Here is a 15,039-nt window from a genome sequence, read left to right as displayed (position 1 = left end):
GCTACAGTGAGACCCTACCTCAGAAAACCAAAAACAAAAATAATAATAGCAACCACAACATGGATAAATGAAAAGAAAACCAATACACACACCTAACCACATGCAATTACAGAGATAAGCAGGCAGCACAGAGCTCATGTGGATAGGGGTGGAGGACGGTTGTCTGGGTCACAGAGAACAACAGAAACATCGTCCAGGACAGCAGGGCACCATGCTGCCCCTGAGCTTCAGACAAGCTGGATATGGCCCAGGGGATGCCAGCTCCAGCCTTTCTTCCCAGTGGTCCATGAAGGTAGGTCCTTCCCCTCCCCTCTCTGTGTTATGGAGATACCTTAAAACACACACACACACACACACACACACACACACCAGCATTGAGCCATTAGCTGAAAAGTCCACTGTCTAAGGACACATGGAGAAACAAGAGCTTGACAGATCACACTTTCAGGGCCAGAGAAGAAGGCATTAAGGACCATCCTTCAACCCAGTGTCCCATTTTGCAAAAGGAGGGCCGGAGAGATGGCTCAGCGGTTGAGGCACTTGCCTGCGAAGCCTAAGGGCCCATGTTCAACTCTCTGGATCCCACGAAAGCCAGGCACACAAAAGTGAGGCAAGTGCAAGGTCGCACCTGCCCACTAGGTGGCGCAAGAGTCTGGAGTTCAATTACAGTGGCTGAGGCCCTGGAGTGCCAATTCATTCTCTCTCTCTCTCTCTCTCTCTCTCTCTAAAAATAAAATAAAATAGCCAGGCGTGGTGGTGGCACATGCCTTTAATCCCAGCACTTGGGAGGCAGAGGTAGGATCACCATGAGTTCAAGGCCACCCTGAGACTATATAGTGAATTACAGGTCAGCCTGGGCTAGAGTGAGACCCTACTTCAAATAACCAAAATAATAAATAAATAAAAGGAGGTCCATAGAGAGGGTGACATAGCAAGTTGACAGAGGGGGTGACATTTAGAATTCAGAGGGACAGACATACAGAGGCACAGGAAATGACAGACCCTTGGTGTCTCAGATTATAGGACACACGTGTGAGAAGTTTTAAGGATCCAGTAATAACTTATGAAATGACATTGTTAGAAGTCAGGGACAAGGACTGGAGGGATGGCTCCGTGGTTAAAGACACCTGCTTGCAAAGCCTGATGGCCTGGGGTTGATTCCCCAGCACCCACGTAAAGCCAGATGCACAAAGTGGCGCATGTGCCCGGAGTTCACGTACAATGGCAGGAGGTTCTGGCGTGCCTATTCTCTCTCATAAATAAATAAATGATTTTAAAAATACGTTTTTAGTTTAGAGAGAACAAGAGACATAGAGAGACAGAAAGAGAAAATTGGCATGCCAGGGCCTTAGCCACTGAAATTAAACTACAGATGCTTGCGCCACCTAGTGGGCATGTACGACCTTGCGCTTGCCTCACCTTTGTGTGTCTGGCTTATGTGAGACCTAGAGAGTGGAACATGCGTCCTTAGGCTTCACAGACAAGTGCCTTAATCACTAAGCCATCTCTCCAGTCCAGTAAGTGATTTTTTTAAAAGTATTTTTATTTATTTATTTATTTGAGAGCGACAGACACAGAGAGAAAGACAGATAGAGGGAGAGAGAGAATGGGCGCGCCAGGGCTTCCAGCCTCTGCAAACGAACTCCAGACGCGTGTGCCCCCTTGTGCATCTGGCTAACGTGGGACCTGGGGAACTGAGCCTCGAACCGGGATCCTTAGACTTCACAGGCAAGCGCTTAACCGCTAAGCCATCTCTCCAGCCCTGATTTTTTTTTTTTTTTAAGAGAAGTCAGAGCTAGGCTCTACCAGGGGCAGTAAAGGCTTCTGCGAGGCTACTTATAATCTGTCTTGTGTGTTTTTTGATAGGGTCTTACTATGTTGCCCAGGATGACCATAAACTCAGGGTGATTCTCTTACCTTATCCTCCTCCCAAGTGCTAGGATTATAGGAGAGTGCTGCCTCACCTGGTTCTCTTTCTTTCTTTTTATCTTTTCTTAAATTTTTTTTTTAATTCATTAATTTATTTTTGAGGGATGGTCTCACTCTAACCCATGCTGGCTTCAAATTCACATGATCCAATTAACTCAGCCTCCCAGGTGTTGAGATTAAAGATGTGAGCCACCAGGCCTGGCCCTTTCTGGCTATGTTAAAGTCTCTGTAAGATAGGAAGAAGTCTTTTATTTATTTATTTCCTTTTTTTTGTGTGAGAGAGCTTGCTGGCACACCAGGGCCTCCGCCAGCCACTGTAATTGCACGCCAGACACATGCGCCACCTAGTGGGCATGTGCGGCCTTGTGCGTTTGCGTCACCTTGTGCACCTGGCTTACGTGGGATCTGGAGAGTCAAACATGGGTCCTTAGGCTTTGCAGGCAAGTGTTTTATCTCCAGCCCTGCATTTATTTTATTATTTATTTAAGAGGAAGAGAGAAAGAGGCAGAAAGAAGGAGAGAATGGGCACACCAGGGCCTCTAGCCACTTTAAATGAACTCCAGGCACACATGCTACCTTGTGCATCTGGGCTACGTGGGTCCTTAGGCTTCCTAGGAAAATGTCTTAGGTGTTAAGCCATCTCTCCAGCCCCTCACTTTGTTTTGTTTTGAGACAGGATCTCCTTAAGTTGTCCAGGCTGGCCTGGAACTCGCTACTGCAGCCCAGGCTGGTCTCTAACTCAAAGCCCTGTTTTAGCTTCCTGATGCATGCCATCCCTGGCTGGAATGCTGTCAGTACGTCTCCATTGCTAGGCAAATTCCCTTTCAGCCAGCTTAGAAGAGGCCAGATTTATATATACCCTTCAGCACCATCAGTACATATGCGGGTCGAGGTAAATTTTTTTCTTTTTTTGTTTCTTGAGGTTGGGTCCCATTCTAGCCCAGGCTGACCTGGAACTCACAGAGACCCTTCTACTGCCTCTGCCTCCCCGGGGCTAAGATCAAAGGTGTGTGTCACCAGGTCTGACTGCTCTGGGTAAAATTTAATAATGATTGTATTTTCTTTCTTTCCTTCCTTCCTTCTTCAAGTGCTGGGATTAAAGGTATGTGCCACCATGCCTGGCTATTTTTCCTCTTTCTCTGTCTTTTTTTTTTTTTTTTTTTGGGTCATTGTATTTTTTGTCTATCTTTTTAAATTTTTTATTTATTTTTATTTATTTATTTATTTATTTATTTATTTATTTATTTATTTGACAGAGAAAGAGGCAGAAAGAGTGAGAGAATGGGCATGCCAGGGCCTCCAGCCACTGCAAACAAACTCCAGATGCGTGCGCCCCTTTGTACATCTGGCTAACGTGGGTCCTGGGGAATTGAACCAGGGTCCTTTGGCTCTGCAGGCAAATGCCTTAACCGCTAAACCATTCCTCCAGCCCTGTTTGTTTATTTTTGAGGTAGGTTCTCACTCTAGCCCAGGCTGACCTGGAATTCACTATGTAGTCTCAGGCTGACCTCAAATTCACAGTGACCCTCCTACCTCTGCCTCCTGAGTGCTGGGATTAAAGGTGTGCGCCACCTCGCCCAGCCATATAGAGATATTTGAAGCATGGTCATCCCGTAGCTCAGGCTGGCCTTGAACTCACTGTATAACTGAGGATGACCTTGAATTTATGCTCCTCCTGCCTCAGCCTCCTGAGTGTTGGGGTTACAGGTATGCACAACCACTCCTGGTTTATATGGTATTGGGGATCAAACTCAGGGCTTCCTGCATGCTAACCGCTCTACCCACTGAGCTTTATTCCCCACCCAATCATCGTATTTGTTTCTATGGTAACTAACTCTGGGTTTCCATTCATGAAATCTCCACTTAAAAACCGTTTGATCAAGCTGTTGAAAAAAAAAAAATGCCATTCATGAGTTGATAACTATTGAAACAGACTGAGGGGGAGTGTGTTTTCATTATACTCATCCATCTGTTTTTATGTCTGCTTCACATTTCCCATAATAAAATATTTTTTTTAAATGAACCACTTTAACAAAATTACTATGGAAGTAACAATCCACCACAGTATGTAGACACATCTAAGTTGAGGATGGAAGTATTGGGGGGAAATACTGGCCTAGGAGAGATGGAGAGATGGAGAGAGGTTGAGAGGCTGAGACCAGTGAAGCAGAGCCTGGTGGCGCACACCTTTAATCCCAGCACCCAGGAGGCAGAGGTAGGAGGATCGCCGTGAGTTCGAGGCCACCCTGAGACTACAGAGTGAATTCCAGGTCAGTTTGGGCTACAGTGAGACCATACCTTGAAAAAACAAACAAAGGAAAAGCGGGGGGGGGGGGAATCTGCCTGCAAATCTCAAGGACCTAGATTCCACTCCCCAAAACCTTACATAAGCCAGATGCAGTGACTCATATGCATAAGTTGGGCATGCACAGAAGGTGGTGCATGCGTCTGAAGTTTGTTTGCAGCCGCTAAGGCTCAGGTGTGCCAATTCTCTCTCTCTCTCTCTCTCCCTCATAGTAAAAAGAAAGGGGCTGAAGATATGGCTTAGCGGGTGAGGCATTTGCCTACAAAACCAAAGGATCCCAGTTCGATTCTCCAGGACCCACCTTAGCCAGATGCACAAGGTGGCGTGCCCTTTCTCTCTCTCCTTCTTTCTCAAGTAAATAAATAAATAAAATATATTTTTAAAACATAAAAGAACACAAAGGGGCTGGTTTAGCAGTTAAGGTGCATGCCTATGAAGCCTGAGGACCCAGGTTCGCTTCTCCACGAACTGCATCAGCCAGATGCATATGGTGGCGCATGCATCTGGAGTTCGTTTGCGGTGGCTAGAGGCCCTGGCACGCCCATTCTCACTCCTTCTCCCTGTCTCTAATAAATAACTTAAAATAAAATCTCAAAAAAAAAAAAAAAAAGTAGGGCTGGAGAGATGGCTTAGCAGTTAAGGCACTTGCCTGTAAAGCCACCCACATTCAATTCCCAAGGACCCACATTAAAACAGATGCACAAGGTGGCACATGAGTCTGGAGTTGTTTTCAGGGTGGCTGAAGGCTCTGGCGTGACTATTCTCTTTCTCTCTCTATCTCCTTTTTTGGTCATTTTTTTTGGGGGGGGGTGAGTATCAAGGCAGGGTCTCGCTCTAGCCCAGGCTGACCTGGAATTCACAATGTAGTCTCAGGCTGGCCTCGAACTGACAATCCTCCTACCTTGGCCTCCTGAGTTCAGGGATTAAAGCCGTGAGCCACCACACCCAGCTCTCTGTCTATCTGCCTCTTTCTGTCAAATAAATAAATAAATAAAACTTTAAAAATAAATAAATAAAAGTTTCCTGAAGCTATGGGGGGAATACAGAGTCAGGGTCGCAGGTGGAAGGACCTGGAGATCGGCGGTCACACGCGCACTTTCTCTTCCCAGCCTGGGGCACACCAGATGCTAAAGGGACACTCTGCGACCATCCATTCTGACTACCTCCCAGCCCCTCACCCCCACTAATGTCAGAGAAGCAGAAACCAAGAAACCCCCGAGAGGGGAAGTGACTTTCCCACGGTCACCGAGCAGAGCCGTGGCGGGGTGGGGAGCCCTTCTGAGAGCCCCGCCCCATCCTGCAGTCTCCTCTCGTCAGAGCCGGAGGGGTTTGTCCATGTCTGCACCCTGGCTGCTCCCCTTTCCCCTCTTTGGACCTGTCTGCTCTTCCCCATCACCATACCCACCCACTCCCACCCTCTAGACCGGAAGGTGGAGACCTGGATCCCGGAATCTGCCCAGGGGTGCCTTCCTAGCACAGGGCACCGGCTAGGTTTTGAACTTGACCGTCGGATGGACCTGTCTCTCTCCACCACCCTCTCTTGCATCCCCACGGCTGTCACAGCTCTGCCACCCCCATTCCCAACACACGCGCGCGCGCGCACACACACACACACACACATGCTTAGGGCCCACGTGCCCTGCGTGTGTGGTATGTGTGTGTACTGGGGGACGGGGCGGGGGGGGGGTGTGTGTGCCACAGATCCCTTTGCCCAGGGAAGTAGGGATGGGGGTGGGGGCCTTGGCTTCCTGTTGTTCATTGCCCTGGGGCTCCGGGGGGGATTTCCCTGACCACCCCCACCCCCTAGGGAAGGGGAAGGAGCCTGGGTGAGTCACAGGCCTGGGGCAGGAACCCGAGGGTGAGAATGGGCCGGGTGCTCTTGCAGAACCTGGTCCCATGGCACATAAACCAAAGGCCTAAACCTGCGGCACACCCCCCCCCCAGACCCCACCTGTTCCCGGGACATTCCCACAGGCACTTACCTTGGTGCTGGGGCCAGTTGGTGACACAGAGAATGGGGGGGCTTTATTCTGGGGGTTCTATGAAAAGAGAGCCAGGGCCAGGGCAGTGAATTAGTGTCTTAAGTACCTTCAGACACTCCCCCCCACCAGGTGCTATGCAGAATCCCTCTCCTCGCTCCCTCCTTCTCGCCTCCCCCCCCACACCCCCCACGCGCCTGACCTGATGGTTAGTGTCTGGTCCATTTCTCTCAGTGTCTGTGAAGAGAAGAAAAGGGGTCTATTAGCTCTCACTCCCCAAGCCCACCTGCCCATTCCTGTGTCTCTGCCCTCCTCACCCACCTGTGTGCTCTGATGGGGAATCCAGACCTTGCTTCTCGGCCTCCAGGGGCTTAGACATTCTTATATCTGGGGATAGAGAAAAAGAAAAGAAAGAAAGAAAGAAAGGACAAAAGTGAAAAGCCAAAACAACAACAGCAAAAACAAGGAGGCAGAGGTAGGAGGATCACCGTGAGTTGGAGGCCACCCACTGGGAATCCCAGGTCAGCCTGGGCTAGAGTGACAGAATGAGACCCTACCTCGAACAAACAACAACAAAAAGAGAGAGAGAGAGAGAGAGAAGAAAAGAAAAAAAAAAAAAAACTGGTCATAACAAGATATCAGTTACCCAGGGGAAGACCTCTGACCTCCTCCCCAGGCCGGGGGTAGAGGCTCTCTCTGGTCGTGCCCCATCAGGTTTCGGGGTGAGACATGTTTTCCACCCTGAGTTGTGGGCTTGGGAGATGTGATACAGTCGCAGGGTCCCCAGCGGAGGGAGCTGTCAGATCTCAGGGTGTGATTCAGCCACCCGCAGGCCCACCGCTTTCCCGGGCCCACGTCCCTCCCACCGGCCTTTCCGACCCGTCCCGTGTGCAAGTACACAGACCTAGCACCCCCACCCGCGGCTCGCGAACCCCAACGCCACCCAAGCTCGACCCCGGCCTTCAGTAGAGCCATGGACTTTGCTGGGCCTGCAGCCCTGGATCCTGCCTGTACCCTGAGCCACGTCCCCAACTCGGTAGTTCCTCAGACCCAGGCATCGGAAAGGAGGGAGGAGAGGGAGGTAGTAAACGAGAGAAGCAGGCACCAGTGAACGGGCTGGAAGAAATGCCCTCACCACATGCGAACACCTTACCTACCACGGAAAGGCTTGTGTTTGCCAGCACCCAGCACAGAGCTAAACCGGGCATAGAGTTCACGTGAGCCATTGGGGCTAATATCGTCCCATTTCACAGAAGAGGAGACTGAGGACCAAGGGGCGGTGTTCCCTTCCCAAGGACTTGGCGACACAGCAGAGCAACTGTGGTGCCCTGATTCAGCCTGGGCTCCTGGCCCCCCTCCTGGGCTAAGGGGCTTCGGGTCAGACTTCCAGCCACCCCATCTCTAATCATCCACACAGTTCCCACTCTGCCTTGGCCTGGTTCCCCCATAAATCTGGTCTTCAGCCTCACTTGTTCTCAGTTCCCTGAGTCCCAACTTGTCCCCAGGGTGCTTCGAGTCCTTCATCTGACCTTGACTCCCAGACCTTTCTCAGGAAAGCCCGCCAAGTCACTCCACAACCCTCACCTTGAACCATGACCCCCACACGCCAATCAAAGGAACCTTCTGACTCCAGTGCGTTCATTTGAGGGGAATGGTTTTTACATGGGATCAGGGGATATCAACTCAGGTACTCAGAGATACCTGGCAAGTACTTTATCACACTGCGCCCTCTCCGAAAGCAACCTCCCACTTTTTTTGTTGTTTTTGTTTTTCTAGGTAGGGTCTCGCTGTAGCCCAGGCTGACCTGGAATTCACTATGTACTGTCAGGCTGGCCTTGAACTCACGGTGATCCTCCTACTTCTGCTTCCTGAGGATTAAAGGTGTGCGCCACCACACCCGGGTTTTGAAACTGGGTATCACTCTAGCCTAGGCTGGCATCAAACTCAAGTGCTGGGAATACGTTATCAAGCTTGGTTCGTACAATATTTTTTAAAATGTATTTTATTTATACAGCCGGGTGTGGTGACACACGCCTTTAATCTCAGCACTCGGGAGGCAGAGGTAGGAGGATTGCTGTGAGTTCAAGGCCACCCTGAGACCACATGGTAAATTATAGGTCAGCCTGGACTACAGTGAGATCCTACCTCGAGAAACCAAAATTTAAAAAATATATATTTATTTACAAGTAGATAGAGATGAAGACAGAAAAAGAGACAGAATAGGTACCCCAGGGCCTCTGGCCACTGCAAACAAATTCCAGATGCATATGCCACTCTGCGTATCTGGCTTTACATGGGTACTGAGGAACTGATCAAGACCATCAGGCAAGTTCCTTTTAAGTACTGAGCTATCTCTCCAGCCCAACACGTTTTAACAAAAAACTGAGTGCACACTAATCCCAGAACTGAGGAGGCAGAGGTAGGAGGATCACCATGAGTTCAAAGCCACCCTGAGACTACATAGTGAATTCCAGGTCAGCCTGGCTAGAGCGAGACCTTACCTCAAAAAAAAAAAAAAAAACACTTTAAAAAAGGGGGGAGGCTGAGCAAGAGTGAGACCCTACCTCAAAAGACCCCCAAAAAAGGGGGGAGGGGCTGGCACTGGAGAGATAGCTCAGAGGCTAAGGCACTTATCTGCAAAACCTAAAAGCCTAACTACCTGAGTTCAATTCCCCAGGACCCACATAAATACAGATGCACAGGGGCGCATGCATCTGAAGTTCATTTGCTGTGGCTGGAGGCCCTGGCATGCCCATTTTCTCTCTCTCCGTCTCTCTCTTAGTCTCTCTCTGTCTCTGTCCTCTTGCTATTTCTCTCTGCTTGCAAATAAATAAATAAATGAAATATTTAAGTGGGCTGGAGATTGCTGTGAGTTCAAGGCCAGTCTGGAGCTACAGAGTGAGTTCCAGGTCAATCTGGGCTAGAGTAAGGCCTTGCCTTTTAAAAAATAAATAAATAAAATAAATAAGCAACACTGGACTGGAGAAATGGCGCAGCGGTTAAGGAGCTTGCCTGCAAAACCTAATGACCTGGGTTGGAATCCCCAGTACCCACATAAAGGCAGATGCATGTGCATCTGGAGCTTGTTTGCAGTGGCTAGAAGCCCTGGTGCACACCTTCTCTCCATCTCTCTTCTCTGCTACCTCTCTTTCTGCTTGCAAATAAATAGTAATAAAAGCTAAGAACAACTCAGCCCAGCGTGGTGGCACACACCTTTAACCCAGCACTAGGCGGGCTGAGGTAGGAGAACCAATGTAAGTGAGTTCAAGGCCACCCTGAGACTACAGAGTGAATTCCAGGGCAGCCTGGGCTAGAGCGAGACCCTACCTGGAAAAACAAATTAAGTAAAAAATAAAAACAATGCAGCACAAGATCTTACTAGGGCAAAGGCTGGAGGGGTGGGAAGCAGTTGCTAAGGACCCTCCCAGAGCTCAGTCCCTACACTTTAGACACTGAATGGCTGGCTGCCCTGAAGAGAGATGCCAGAAGGTGTCAAAAGTGCCAGGTGAGCCATGTGTGGCACACGCCTTTAATCCCAGCACTTGGGAGGCAGAGGTAGGAGGATCTCAGTGAGTTTGAGGCCTCCCTGAGACTACATAGTGAATTCCAGGTCAGCCTGGGCCAGAGTGAGACCCTACCTCGAAAAATAAAATAAACAAACAGAAAAAGTGCCAGGCGATGACAGATCCTAGGAGCTGGCCCTTCTCCAACCAATTCCTGAACCATAAATCCACCCCTTGTAGCCCTGAGACAGCCCACACCTTCTCCCCAGTTGATCCTCTCCAGTGGTAACCACACAGTCTGAGGTTAATCCTTATTATACTCAGCTGTACCTGGTTGCTCCCCATCCACACACCATCCCCCCCCACACACACCCCTGGCCTTCCGTGGCTCCCCACTACTCAGGAAACATTTTGTCCCTGGGGGCATGGTGACGCACGCCTTTAGTCCCAGCACTCTGGAGGCAGAGGTAGGAGGATCGCTGTGAGTTCGAGGCCACCCTGAGACGACATAGTGAGTTTCAGGTCAGCCTGGGCTACAGTGAGACCCTACCTCTAAAAACCACAAAAAATAAAAAAACACTGCGTCCAGTCTTTAGGGAGTTTGTCGGCCATCTTCTGCTCCTCCTCTCTTCCCTCTTAAGCACTCTGTTCTTTGACACACGGAACACCTACCCCGGCCTGGGGGGTGCTACCCAACTGCGGGGCTACTCCTGGCAGGTTCTGTGACACCCTTCTCTTTCCCCATCTAGCTGGTCAATGCCTCTTCTGAACACAGATGAGGGGGTTGAGTTTGCCACCCCCCCCAAATTCATACGCTCCATTCTAATCTCCAGTACATCTGAACGTTAACTATATTTGGAGAGAACACCCTTCAAACAAGTGTCTTGGCCTGGGGAGATAACACAGTGGTTAAAGGCACTTGCTTGCAAAGCCTAACATGCCCAGGCTCAATTCCCCAGTACCCACGTAAAAGCCTGATGAGGCTGGTGTGTCTGGAGTTTGTTTGCAGCAGTAGGAGGCCCTGGCGTGTCCATGCACTCTCTCCCTCCCTCTCTCTCCTCCCCCATCCATCTCATTTCATCTCTCAAATAAATAAATAAATGAAAACAATTTTTTTTTTTTCCTAGACCAGGCTGGCCTTGAATTCATGGCAATCCTCCTACCCCTGCCTCCCGAGGGCTAGAATAAAAGATGTGTGCCACCACGCCCAGTTGAAACTGTTTTTAAAATACCTTTATCTGGGGGTTGTGGAAGGTGTATAATCCTAGCACTTTGGAGGCTGAGGAAGGAGGATCACTGTGAGTTTGAGGCCACCCTGGTTCAGCCTGGGCTAGAGTGAAATTATCTCTCAAAAAAACAAAACAAAACAAAAAAAACAAGTAAGCCGGGCGTGGTGGCGCACGCCTTTAATCCCAGCACTTGAGAGGCAGAGGTAGGAGGATTACTGTGAGTTCGAGGCCACCCTGAGACTCCATAGTGAATTCCAGGTCAGCCTGGGCTAGAGTGAGACCCTACCTCGAAACAACAACAAAAAAACAAGTAACCATGACCTCAAAATAAAAGAGAGACTGACTGAGATGGGGAGGGGATATGATGGAGAATGGAATTTCAAAGGGAAAAGGGGGGGGTATTACCATGGGATATTTTTTATAATCATGGAAAATATTAATAAAAATTGAGAAAAAAATTTAAAAAAAAATAAAAGTAACAGCCGTGGTGGCACATGCCTTTGATCCCAGCTCTCAGGAGGCAGAGGTAGGAGGGTTGCTATGAGTTTAAGGCCACTGAGAAAGTGTCAGCCTGGGCTAGAGCAAGAAGACCCTGCCTCGAAAAAACAAAACAACAGAAAAAAAAAAAAAAAGGTCCCAGGGCTGGGAAGCTGGCTCTGCAGTTAAAAGCGTTTTCTTACAAGGCCTGCTGACTGGACTTCAGTTTCCCAGCACCTACACAAAGCCAGACTCAAAGCGGCATAATGGGGCTGGAGTTCTTTTGCAGTGGCCAGAAACTAGCGTGTGCTCATGCGCAAACACACACACACAAATATGCCAATAAATAAACAACAGTTTACCTCTTTAAAAAGTGCCGAAGGGCTGGAGAGATGGCTTAGCGGTTAAGCGCTTGCCTGTGAAGCCTAAGGACCCTGGTTCGAGGCTCAATTCCCCGGGGCCCACGTTAGCCAGATGCACAAGGGGGCGCACGCGTCTGGAGTTCATCTGCAGTGGTTGGAGTCCCTGGCGTGCCCATTCTCTCTTTCTCTCTCCCTCTTTCTCTCTCTGTCTGTTGCTCTCAAATAAATAAATAACTTTTTAAATAAGTGCTGAAAGGTAGCACTCAGAAGGCAGAGGTAGGAGGATTGCTATGAGTTTGAGGCCACCCTGAGACTACATAGTGAATTCCATGTCAGCCTGAGCTAGAGTGAAACCCTACCTTGAACAACCAAAGGAAAAAAAAAAAAAAAGTGTCAAAAGGGCTGGAGAGATGGCTCGGCAGTTAAGGCGCTTGCCTGCAAAGCCTAAGGACCCAGATTTGATTCCCCAGTATCCAAGTTAAAGCCAGATACAGGCGTGGAATGCATCTGGAGTTCATTTGCACTGGCTAGAGGACCTGGAGAGCCCATGCTCTCTCTTATCTGCTTCTTTCTCTCCCACAAGTAAAATAAAGTGAAAAAGTGTCAAACGGCTGGAGAGATGGCTTAGCAGTTAAGGCGCTTGCAAGCCTAAGGACCCACGGTCGACTCTCCAGGTCCCAAGTTAGCCAGACGCACAGGTGATGCAAGATCACACATGCGCACAAGGTGGAGTGTGATTACAGAGCCTGGAGGCCCAATTCCCTCTCCTTCTCTCTCTGTCTCAAAAAATAAAAAAAGGACAGGGGGTCTGGAGAGATGGCTTAGCGGTTAAGCACTTGCCTGTGAAGCCTAAGGACCCCAGTTCAAGGCTCCATTCCCCAGGACCCCCATAAACCGGATGCACAAGGTGGCGCACGCATCTGGAGCTCGTTTGCAGTGGCTGGAGGCCCTGGCGCACCCATTCTCTCTCTTTGTCTGTATGTTGCTCTCAAATAAATAATAATAATAATAATAAAAGGCCAGTCTGTTGGGCTTCCCTCAGGGAAAAAAAAAAAATGCCAAAACAAAGAGGAGGAGGAGGAAGAAGAAATTCCAACACAGATATGTGGTGAGGCAAGACCCTGTGAAGCCACTAGGACTGTTTTTATCTGCAAGCCTTGGACAGAGGCCTTGGACTAACCCAGCCCTGCTGAAGAACCTTGACTTTGGATTTCAAGCCTCCAGAATTGCAAGAAAAATCCATGAATATCGTTTCAGCCACCTGGTCCATAAAGCCTTCTTTTTTAAAAAAAAAAAAATTATTTTTATTTATTTGTGTGTGAGAGAGAATGGGCAAATGAATTCCAGACACATGTGCCACCACATGCTTACGTGGGCCCTGGGGAATCAAACCAGGGTCCTTTGGCTTTGTAGGCAAATGCCTTAACCACTAAGACATCCCTCCAACCCTGCGGCAGGCTCCTTGATGGACTGTCAAAAGGCCTCCAACTATCTTTGGAATGAACAAATGGATCAAAGGGTCCTCGGCTGACCAGAACCGACGCAAGCAGAGGCCCACCTGCTACTATCCAATACTTCCAACCTCGACTCAGTACCCAAAGCAACTGTACCTTCAGCCTTTAAGGATGGCATCTCTCTACAGGAACGGCGGCTGGAGACAGAAAGTTGTTTGAGCCAGCCGAGGTGGTGCACGCCTTTAACCCCAGCACTCGGGAGGCAGAGGTAGGAGGATCGCTGTGAGTTTTAGAGTTGTAGGCCACCCTGAGACTACACAGTGAATTCCAGGTTAGCCTGGGCTACAGTGAGACACTACCTCACAAAAATAGAACACTATCCGGGCGTGGTGGCCCACACCTTTAATCCCAGCACTCGAGGCAGAGGTAGGAGGATCACCATGAGTTCGAGGCCACCCTGAGACTACAAAACAAACAAATCCCTCAAACTAGTATTCTGGTTTTTTGTTTGTTTTGTTTTTGTTTTTCGAGGTAGGGTTTCACTCTAGCCCAGGCCGACCTGGAATTCACTATGTAGTCTCAGGCTGGCCTCGAATTCTCAGGGATCTTCCTATGTCTGCCATCTGACTGCTGGGATTAAAGGCGTGTGTCACAACATCTGGCTATTTTTGTTGTTGTTATTTATTTTTGGGTTGGAGGGATGGGTTAGTGGTTAAGGCCTGCAAAGCCAAAGGACCCAGGTTAGATTCCCTAGGTCCTATGACACCCATTCTCTTTCACTCTCTGCCTCTTTCTCTCTGTTAAATAAATAAATAAGTAAATAAACAAAATATTTATTATATTAATTTGGAGAACTCAGGTCCCCATTCTACACGACAGAAACTTTAGCACTGAGCCACATCCCTAGACCTTTTTTGTTTGTTTGTTTTCGAGGTAGGGTCTCACTCTAGCCCAGGCTGACCTGGAATTCACTATGTACTTTCAGGGTGGCCTCGAACTCATGGTGATCCTCCTACCTCTGCCTCCTGAGTGCTGGGCTTAAAGGCGTGCGCCACCACGCCCCGCCCAAAATGTGTAGCCTAGGCTGGCCTCAAACTCCTGTTCCTCCTGCCTCTACCTCTTTAGTAATATCCTACCTGCCTATGCCACCACACTGGCTTTTTTGTTTGTTTGTTTGTTTTTCAAGGTAGGGTTTCAGTTTAGCCCAAGCTGACCTAGAATTCACTATGTAGTCTCAGGGTGGCCTCGAACTCACGGCGATCCTCCTACCTCTGCCTCCCGAGTGCTGGGATTAAAGGTGTGCGCCACCACACCTGGCTTCTTTTTTTTTTTTTTTTACTTTGTATTTTGAGACAGAATCTCCTTAAATTGCCTAGATTAGCCTGAAACTTTCTCTCCTCCTGCCTCAGCTCCTGAGTAGCTGGGATTTCAAGCTTGCACCATTAGGCCCAGCCTGTTTTGTGGGGTATTCTGTTTTGTTTTGTTTTGTTTTGCTTTGCTTTGAGGCCGTGTCTCACTGGAGCCCAGCTGATCTGGAAGTCACTCTGGCATTGAACTCACAATGTTCCTACTTCCTTACCTTCCCATCCTCCACTGAATGCTGGGACTAAAGGCCTGCACCACCAAGCTAGGCCTCTATTTTGTGTGTTACTCATTTTTTTAATGTTTGTTTATTTATTTATTTATTTATTTTGCTTTTTTGAGGTAGAGGTCTCACTCTAGCCCAGGCTGACCTGGAATTCACTATTGTAGCCTCAGGGTGGCCTCGAACTCACAGCGATCCTCCTACCTCTGCCTCCCG

At 48.9% G+C, this 15,039-nt stretch overlaps 1 protein-coding gene across 2 annotated transcripts in view; it reads right to left on the bottom strand.

Moving 5' to 3' along the window:
* Positions 1-15,039, bottom strand: part of Pou2f2 (POU class 2 homeobox 2) — a 106,929-nt gene that overhangs the window by 53,791 nt on the left and 38,099 nt on the right. For both annotated transcript variants that reach the window (XM_045134477.1, XM_045134478.1), the window contains exons 2-4: positions 6,535-6,600; positions 6,416-6,450; positions 6,217-6,273 (exon numbers count right to left, since the gene is read on the bottom strand). In XM_045134477.1, the coding sequence (XP_044990412.1) occupies positions 6,217-6,273; positions 6,416-6,450; positions 6,535-6,592 (150 nt within the window). In that variant the 5' untranslated portion in view covers positions 6,593-6,600. The remainder of the gene's footprint in view (positions 1-6,216; positions 6,274-6,415; positions 6,451-6,534; positions 6,601-15,039) is intronic.

Source organism: Jaculus jaculus, chromosome 14 (assembly GCF_020740685.1).
Source record: "Jaculus jaculus isolate mJacJac1 chromosome 14, mJacJac1.mat.Y.cur, whole genome shotgun sequence".
Lineage (NCBI taxonomy): Eukaryota > Metazoa > Chordata > Mammalia > Rodentia > Dipodidae > Jaculus > Jaculus jaculus.
The sequence above is the reverse complement of the archived record's forward strand: the minus strand, read 5'-3'. Positions and strand labels throughout refer to the sequence as shown.